This window comes from Micropterus dolomieu, linkage group LG06, assembly GCF_021292245.1.
Source record: "Micropterus dolomieu isolate WLL.071019.BEF.003 ecotype Adirondacks linkage group LG06, ASM2129224v1, whole genome shotgun sequence".
In the NCBI taxonomy this organism is placed as follows: domain Eukaryota; kingdom Metazoa; phylum Chordata; class Actinopteri; order Centrarchiformes; family Centrarchidae; genus Micropterus; species Micropterus dolomieu.
The window spans coordinates 29241353-29251000 of record NC_060155.1 but is presented as its reverse complement, the minus strand read 5'-3'; the positions used below and the strand labels follow the sequence as shown (position 1 = coordinate 29251000).

The 9648-nt window shown below is 44.3% G+C and overlaps 1 protein-coding gene across 4 annotated transcripts in view; it reads right to left on the bottom strand.

Moving 5' to 3' along the window:
- Positions 1-3177: 3177 nt before the first annotated feature.
- Positions 3178-9648, bottom strand: part of LOC123971865 (discs large homolog 1-like protein) — a 101125-nt gene continuing 94654 nt past the window's right edge. For all 4 annotated transcript variants that reach the window (XM_046050889.1, XM_046050890.1, XM_046050891.1 and 1 more), the window contains 6 exons: positions 8920-9049; positions 6600-6756; positions 4714-4816; positions 4423-4537; positions 3593-3769; positions 3178-3305 (listed from right to left, as the gene is read on the bottom strand). In XM_046050889.1, the coding sequence (XP_045906845.1) occupies positions 3206-3305; positions 3593-3769; positions 4423-4537; positions 4714-4816; positions 6600-6756; positions 8920-9049 (782 nt within the window). In that variant the 3' untranslated portion in view covers positions 3178-3205. The remainder of the gene's footprint in view (positions 3306-3592; positions 3770-4422; positions 4538-4713; positions 4817-6599; positions 6757-8919; positions 9050-9648) is intronic.

Here is a 9648-nt window from a genome sequence, read left to right as displayed (position 1 = left end):
AGAAACAGTTTTCTTCTTTCTGCAGCCCCCTGCTGGCCGTTTGAGAGAACACAGGTTTAAGTTGCGTCTGCTTGGTTTCACTGTCAGACCCAGAGGTCGCCGCTTGGTTTAGATTAGAGAAATAACATTTGACAACCGCTCGTCACGTCACTACAGCTCTGGGTTGGTGAAAGAGCTGCAAAACAACTGCAGGATGTTGAGTTTCTAATTTACTTTAATACTAATGTTTTTGCTCTGTGAGTTGCTAATTCAACTGTCCCGACGTTACTTTTTACAGGCCGCCGTTGTTGTTGAGCCCTGAAAGTCTTGCAATAAACTCCTCTTCCTCGTTTCCACCGGCGTCTTCCTGCAACAACTCTCCTGACATTTCAGAGCGAGAGTTTCCTGTTAAAAACAAAGGGGGTCACTGGGAGTCCCCCTCGTAGGGATCCTTTCCTTGATGTTGTCAGACACCTGGTGTAACAGTCTGAGCCTGTCAGGGGCAACAAGAAGCTCTTTCTGTGGACTTTTGATGAAGGAATACGCTGCAGCCGGCTGAAGCATCTACTGCACGGATTCTTAACTCTGCACCAACACATATGTGAGAAAAGGGCCCAGGTTTAAAAGTCCTGAAATGACCCTTTAAGATCCGATACGAGGTCCGAGACAGGACGGACCCAGCCATGAGTTTAGGAATCACTTCAGTAGTAGTCTTCCTGTCTTAGAAAGCAGTCTCTTACTGCTGATTGCTGCTGGGCAGGTGGTGCACGGTGGGTTAATCAGAAAACAGCGGCTGCTGGAAACCTACTTTTTATTCTGATTAGCTCCTGTCTGAGTTTGTTTCTAAATGTGAGGACGACTTGTAAAGTAAGATGAACCTGCCTGCAGAGGTGATTCTCTGTGGATCCACAACCACCAGAGACATTTGACCTGCTGTTCTTAAAAATAAATGTTGGTTAGTGCAGCTTTAAATTGACTGCTTTACATTAAACTCAACGAAAAAACAAACCAACACTTTACTGAGCTTTAAACTTTTGCTCTGCGGTTACTCATCAGCAGGAGGCGGGACTACTGACATCATTACATGACATGCCGCACTTTAATGTTATCCAGCAGGAGGGGGGGGGGTGAGAGGTGAGTGGTGAGGATGAGGAGGAGGAAGGTTTCTGTGAGCAGCAGACAGTCAGACATCAATGTCAAGCGTTTCTCTCTGTGTGAGGAGGAAGGGGGGGGGTCATGCATGTTGATTTCTTCCCCCCCTCCCGTCACTCTGGTGTGTTAGAGGGCGGGTTGGCGGGCGGCGCCAGGCGGGGCGTTCTGGCCACACGTGTTAAAGCGGCACACGGTTTAAAAAGGTGCTGGGGAGGCGCCAGGCGGTTTGGCTGCTGAGACGTTTGAGTGGTGAAGCAGAAAACTCCTCAAAGATCAACAACAACATGCTGTTAAACGGCTTTTAAACATTAGTCGAACACACGTGTTAGTTCATCTGCACAGTCTGACACATTCTGACTAAAATCATGCAAAATATATTAAATCAGTCGCTGCAGAAGTTGTTTTAAATGTAGCTTAGAGAGAGTTTAGATTCAAACAAGACTAAATTACAGATTCCCCCCACAAAAACGTCCACGTTATTTCTAGTCCCGTGATATCTGGCGTGAATTATGGACACGGCCTCTGGTTATTCCTTCCACTGAGGTAATAAACTAAGTTAGCTTAGAGCCAGCTAAAATATTACAGAGTGCAGGATCAAGTCTGGCTGTTTGTAGCTGCACCAACAATCATCCAAAAATGTATACACTTTAAATTAAAATTAATTTATTCACGGCTTCTCTTGCCTCCACTATGCAGACGACACGCAACTCTACCTATGCTTCCCGCCAGACGATCCCACCGTCTCGGCGCGGATCACGGACTGTCTCTCGGACATATCTGCATGGATGAAGGCTCACCACCTTCAACTAAACCTCTCTAAGACTGAACTCTTGGTCATTCCAGCCAGGCAATCTATCCACCATAATACAAACTATAAACTGACTCCTCAACCATCACTCCAACCAGGGTGGTGAGAAACGTTCCTTTTCAGACCATGTTGTTTCTGTCTCTCGCTCATGCCGCTTTGCTCTATACAATGTCAGGCCCTACCTCACTCAGTACACCACCCAGCTTCTGGTACAGGCCATAGTTATCTCTCGCCTCGTCTATTGCAATGCCCTCCTAGCAGGTCTTCCAGCTTGTGCGGTGGTTCAGAACGCAGCAGCACGTCTGGTTTTTGATCAGTCCAAAAGGATTCATGTCACTCCATTACTCAGTGACCTCCACTGGCTCCCACGTGGTCTCCTGAATCAGATTCAAGTCACTGATGCTGCATACAGAGTGACTACTGGGTCTGCACCATCTACCTAAACTCCATAATCCAAGCCTACGTTCCTTCTCGGCCGCTACGCTCCTCCAACGAACGCCGCCTGGCTCTGCCATCCCTTCACACAAAGCAATCCCAGTCCCGGCTATTCTCATCTGTGACACCACGATGGTGGAACGCGCTACCGCACGCTATCAGAGCAGGGGCGTCCCTCTCTAACTTTAAGAAGCTCCTGAAAACTCTTCCTCTGATAACACCTCTAACATGCACTTCCTGCACTCTTCTTCTTCTGTCTTCATCTAATTGTCTTGTCTTGATTGCAGTATTTGTTAACTCTTACTTCTTTCCCTGGGTATTAACCTCACTGATCGTGTTTGTGGTAACAGCTCTTACTAGTATCTATTGTCACTTGTTGATCTCTCACTTTGTTGATTCTTGTATGTCGTTCCTCAAAATGTAAGTCACTTTGGATAGAAGTCTGGCAAATGACTAAATGTAAATATAAACAACGGCTTGTAGAACACGAACCACAAACAGAAAGGGACGGTGCCGATTCCATCGCTTCCCAAAACCAAAACATCTGACCTGGCTACTTCAATAGTCAAGGTTTTAACCCATCCTAAATAATCCTGCCCGACTTTATTACTAATTAAGTACCTATAATAAGCCTCAACGCTTTTCAGATTATTCATCGCTTGACAAAGGAAATAATAAAGTAACCAAATATTGTACTGGATGTTTTCCTTCCTTCATTCAAAGGTGTGAAGGAGCCGGTTCAGTGGAAGGAATAACCGGAAGTCGCGCCCATGCTTCAGGTATCATGTGACTTGGAATAACGCGGATAAGTTGTTACTTCCTGTATTATATCTACAAACACTGCTGCTTCTGCAGAACACTCACCCCTCTGTCTCGAGACTTCGCGTTGAACTTCACCGTCTTTAATCTCGCCCTCTCCTTCTTCTCAACCCTGAGGTCAAAGAGGACAAGAAGGTCAAAGGTCAGCAGGGTTTGAGTTTCAGTAAAGGTGACATAGTAACGTCAAGCCTCGAGGATTACGTTGCAGCCCTGTTTCGCTGCTGCCGACTGCAACGCGCTCGCTCAGTCCTGGACCGCTTTCAGACAATGTCGTCCCAATTAGTCACATAGACACAAACACATGGGAACATAAGGTCCAGGTTCTAAAATACTGAGCTTGCCCTTCAACACGTTACTTAAAACACACACAAGTCACAAGACTACGTTTGTGCGACTGACCGTCTCTTGCTGGGGATCACTCCGACCTCCTCCACCTCCCCCTGTGACGTCAGCTGTCTGGCCTGCCACCACTCGTCGTCGGAGGCGTTCACCACGTGGAGGATGTCTCCGAACTTAAAGTTGAGCCCCTGGCTGGGCAGCCCGGAGTCTCTGGTCTTATCGTAGTCAAACAGCGCTCTGCGCGACAAACATACACCTGATCAGTTCATTAAATTAACCTTAAAGGTGAGGCTTTGTTACCTCCTCGTCAGTTTTAAACAGAAGAAAACTTAATTAGACAATCTAGTGGAAGTGACAAACTTTCCAAGAATATTGTTTTCCAGAGCGTCTATAACCACATCTCACACGAAGGCCAAGAGAAAACAAAGGCCAGCAAGTGAACCCTGTTTTATTTATTATTCCAGTACACTTTGATGTTTTTAAAATGAATTTAAACTGACTAAATATTTGTGTTAATTAAAAAAATGTTTGATTCCTGATACATGCAGTTCAAAGTTATTATCAATCAATTTAGTTTAAGTAATTCATTGAACTCATATTATAATAATTCATTATTATAATAATAATAATAATAATAATAATAATAATAATTCAATTATCTTACATTCATTACTTATGTATTTAATATTTTTAAAAAGTTAAAAAAATTGATTCATGCAGGTTGGTGAAGCAGTTTTAATGTGAAGCGTTACTAGATGCTAATTTAGCTAAATGAAACGATTTAATTATTTAAAATGTCTCAAACTTCATAAACACAAGCATCATGACATTAATAAGTTATTTTTGGACTCCCTTCGTCAGCACCTCACCACGCCGGCGGCTCTGCTCACCTGACGTACAGCGACCTCTTCTGACTCGTCCGCAAAGATCCGGATCCAGAACTGATGCTGCTGTTCATCATCTGCTCCCTCAGGTCGTGGATCTTCGCCTCGAACCGACTGTACTCTGGAGAGGAAGGCAAAGTTCAGAGTCAAAGTCCTTGTTTTCATGACTCCAGGTTTTTCCAGGACACGTGGGAACCTGGACCAGACCCTCAAACAATCCTGGAAACAATCCTGGAAACATATCTGTATGAGCCTGAAGCTTCCGACCCTAATAATCCTAATAACCAAGCGGCTCACCCTCTGGTCTGTAGTGGGCGATGATGGTCACCGTCTGCCCGGCGTTCTTCAGGGCGGCGGCGGCCTGTTCGTGAGTGGCGTTCCGGAGGTCCACCCCGTTGACCTGAAGACAGCAGCAAACAGACAGAGAGCAGCTAAAAATATACCGAACTATATAAGGAAACAATAAACAGGTGATGACCAACTTAATACTTCTCCTTTTAACAGCACACAGAAAATAAAACCCCTCCCGAACAAAGGAGAGTGGAACCTCGCTCAATTGTCCCTCCAGGCTCCCTTACAAATAAGATGGCAGCGAAGATAATGACAGCAGGGATTTATTGATCTGCTATCGTGCTTAGCTGTATTGGATCCTAACATATCTGGTGTGGTTATTCTGCAGGTCACGAGGAGACCAAACTTTTCTGTCAGTTTCTGAGCCGCGACAAACAGCAACAGACGGCGAGCCTGTGGCGATCATCACAACCACGGGACGTCCTGACGCAGATATCAACACATCTGCCACTTCTAAAGTTACTTCTGGTATTTATTCTCTTGAGATTTCCAGCGTCCTGTTCCTTTATTTCTGAATCCGATATCTGCCTTGAGTTGGACGTGTGTTTCTCCTCCGCTCTCTGGATAGCCATATAACAACAACTAGGGCTGGGGCGATTCGTCGACTTAATCGATTACGTTAGTATGTCGAAGCGTTGCTGCATCCGTCTAAAGTTTGGGAGTATTTTAGACAGACACTCTGTCAGCTCTGTCAACTGGAAACTGCTGTCCACAAACACGTGAGGAGAAAGTATCCAGGAGCACTTTATGCAGACGGTGTGACAGTTTAAGTGGTGGCTGAATTAACTGGTGATAGTCATGACAGATGTGTGGCGGGCTCACGTCAGGATCCATCGACTGCAAACAAGGAAATACGTTCCGATAACTTTGTTTATCTACGTACCGCAGTGTTTCCCCTGGAGTTGTAGCAGCGGAGGTGAAGTGAAATTGTTTTTGTGCGCGTAGTGTGTCTGAATATAAAACACGTCTCAGCAGCGTCACTTGTGTCCATGAGCATGTGATGCACATTAGAACAGCTTCATTTCAGTGTTTTGTGAGCTTTAGATGAATGTTTCGGTGGTGGTCACAGTAGTCATGGTCAGAATCATTACAGATACGACTGTTTGTCTTCATTTTACAGCTTCTGACTTTTATCTGTAGACATTAACATAAAAATAGGCAACATGAGAAACCTCCTCCCTTCTGAGCTGCATTTTATTTGCACTTTAAAATCCAAACAGAAACGTCTCCTCATCGGCTTAAAGGACTAGTCTGAATCACTAATTAGCTTCACTAACCTCAGCTCCTCCAGTCACCTCCGTCCTCTCTTTCCCAAAACCACAAACACTCGCTACGCGCCTCCTGATTCAGAGTTACGCTGCTGTTATAACGGCGCCTGTCACGTAGATGTCTGAAGAATGAGGAGAGGAAGCGAGCCGAGCGATGAGTGTTACTGTGCTCGCATCGTGTGTGAGTGAAACTTCGTAGCGCCTTGATATAAAAATGATTGGGGGAAATTTTAGAAGCGGCGGTCACAGTTCAGCAGCGGCGCTCCTGAATGCATATAGGGAAAACACTAATGTATCGTCATGTAGACATAAGCTTCTGGATGTAGTTTGCAGGCTGAACGATGACTCACCTCTCCCACCTGCACACATCTGGGACCATCACTAGTTAATTTAGCCACCATTTTTAAAAAGGAGAAATGTATTCTGTTTAAACGCCACAGAGTCAGCTGCTGACATCATACTGTTCTCTACAAGACGATGACCATGGACGCCGACTGAAAGCTCCCACCCGTGTCCAACATGGATCTTTACGTCAGTGTGCGTTTCATGTTTGTGTGTACGTACGGAGACGAGTCGGTCTCCTTTCCTCAGCTCCCCACAGAGGTCGGCCGGTCCTCCAGCGAGGATGAAGGAGATGAAGATGCCCTCTCCGTCCTCCCCGCCCACGATGTTGAAGCCCAGTCCCGTCGCTCCTCTGTGCAGCACCACCTTCCTGGGCTCCCTGTTGGACCACACAGCCGTCAATCACCCTGCCGTCATGTGACCTCAGACACACAGCCGTCAATCACCCTGCCGTCATGTGACCTCAGACACACAGCCGTCAATCATCCTGCTGTCATGTGACCTCAGAGGACAGAGATGATGTACCGGCTGAAGTTTGATGAATGCCTTTATTGTCACTGCATGTTACACACAAAGAAATCTGTAATCTCTCTCGAAGGAAAGCGTTTCCATTCACTCTGCTCAGACAGTAAAATAAGTATGGCCATTAAATAGATAACATATAATAACACATGTGCTGTCATGTGATGACAGACGTCTTCACAAACATCATAAACAGGTCCAGATTAGTCGGATGAAAGCATCACGTTTGTGTCACTGTGAAAACTTTCCCTGCTGCAGAGCAGATCATGAAATCACTTTTCACAGGTGGAATAAAACCTGATGAACAAGAGGCCATAAGAGAGTCACATGACCTGCTGGTGGAGAGAGTAGACTCTGCCTTTTCCTTTAAGGACATTTAATTCTTTGCAGGGTCCCTGCTCTTTCCTAGAGATCATTTTCCAGGACTTTTCCAGGACAGTCTGAGGCTAGAACTGATCCATGAAATCATCTATTACATGTGTAGAAAATATGACAAGTTGACCTTGCCCTGTTTGATATGATTTAAGTATTGATATTGTATTTTTTCTTTCTGTTGGAAAGCCCGTTGTGTTCTTTGCTTGGAAAGCGCTTTACTTAGCTGAACTGTTTACAGATTTAACGTTAGCTAACTGTTTAAAACAAGTTGAGAAGAAAACATTAATCTTTAAACTTAATAAAAACCACCACAGTGACGAATATTTACCTTTGGAGGATAAAAAAATGAGTTTTGGTCACTTTTATTAATGTTATCCAACCACAGCCACAAACTACATAATGTGAAAATAAATTTCCAGGACAACACAAGACTTTCCAGGACATTTTACCATTTCTCTCATTTTCCATGACTATAAATTGGTCAACTGTTTTCCAGGCCCAGTGGGAAGTCTGTTATGCAACCATCTCCCTGAGTTTGAAAGTTTGGAAACGTATAGATTTCCGTAGTAATGGCCAGGATTTGTATTTGTATTAGTGTTTTTGTAGACCTGCCCAGGGACTGGAGAAATTAGCCAGTAGCTAAATCTGTTCCAAAGCATCTCTTCTCCTCATGTGAGATTGATGCCGCTGTATTTGATCCCTCACAAATAAAAACTGTAATAAACTGGAGTGATAACTTGAGTGTAACTGCAGGTTTAAACCAGCAGAGGGCAGAGCAGCTGTGCTTGCTCCACAGAAACCACAACCTAATTTTAACCAGCTAATTTAGAAGAATTTAACCATTAATGACAACATGCAGGCTGATGTCTTACTGGATCAGGCACATGACCTGAGAGGGAGACCTGCAGACACTACTCAGGGCTGAGCTACTACCTCCTCCGCACATTTATCAAGTAGATTAAACAAGGTTTTATTTACAGTTAAGAAAATATAAAAACAGTTTAACATCAATCAAAGTAAATTATTTTAATGTCATTAAGTGTCAGGTCTCTATAAAGGAAACTAAATGTATCTTAAAGTTGGGTTTGTTCTTTAACCCTTTGACCCGACCACGGGACATCTTTCTTTGCATGATCCCGTTTCAACGTAAAATAAAAACTATATTAGCCGGAGAGCTGATGCTTTGAGAGAAACACTAAGTCAGTAGTTTAGGATGGTTCAACTGAACATTTGCACTCTGCTCAGAATAGATTTACATAAATCTCAAACACTTGAGAAAAGGTAAATAGTTCAAATAGCTATAAATGTTTCTACTTCTGTAGGATCAATCTGTTCTGATGGTATTCATGTTTATTTATGGCACAAGTTGAACACATTTCTCAAGTCTTGAAGTTAATTGAGTTACATAACCTTTTAGCTTAGCTTGTACAGATATGAAGTAACTGACGATACTCCAGGAAATGACATCACAATAAACAAAAATAAACACTGTAGGCACTGGCGGTCCATTTCTATCTCAGAGTTTAAAAGGTTAATAATGCTTTATTCTGTTAAAGTACATTTATTCTGAAACCACAACAACCAGTTTCATCACGCAGTAATTAGTTATTTGCTAGACTGATTGGTTGAGGAGCCTCTGACTCACCGTGTGACGTCGTCTTCTCCCAGCATGCTCTTCGGCGTCGGGGAGTAGCGTCCCGAAGACGCTGGCGGGGGGAGGGTCTGAGCCAGGAAGTTGGGGGGGCTGATATGGTTCTCCATGTGCTGGGAGTATGCTGAAACAGACACAGAGAGGGTTTAAGTTGTTGGTCGGGAAACTAAACCCGCTCAGCTGTGAACACAGAGTCATTGTGACGAACGTGAACGACAAACACGCATCTGTCAGTGATAAAAAACGTGTTCACGTCCTCCCTGACACACTGAGTTTCAGCCTCTGGTCCTGCAGTTTCTCTCCATCAGAACATCTCCTACACTCACCTGTCGGGCTCCTGTTACCGTCTGATTGGACGAGGCCAGGAGCCGCCGCTGCTGTGGGGGGTCGTAACTAAACTAGAGGTGAAACTCGACCGGGTCTGATCACAACACTGTTTGTGCTACTGGTTAGAATTTCCACGGGCTAAATGTCTGCAGTAAAGATGGGTAAACACACTGACCGTTGATGTTTACATACAACAAAAGATAATAAAAAGAATAAAAATATCAAAAAGCCAGAAAAGTATTTTAACTTCCTAAAATCTGGAGTTTGAGGTTCATGGTCCCAGCAGGACGACAGAAACACATGTTTGCCTGACAGGAAACTCCAACTGCCTCCTGTGGAAGGTCTTCACTTCTTCATGGGACCTTTTTTCAGCAGTCAACTAATGTTTTGATCCCG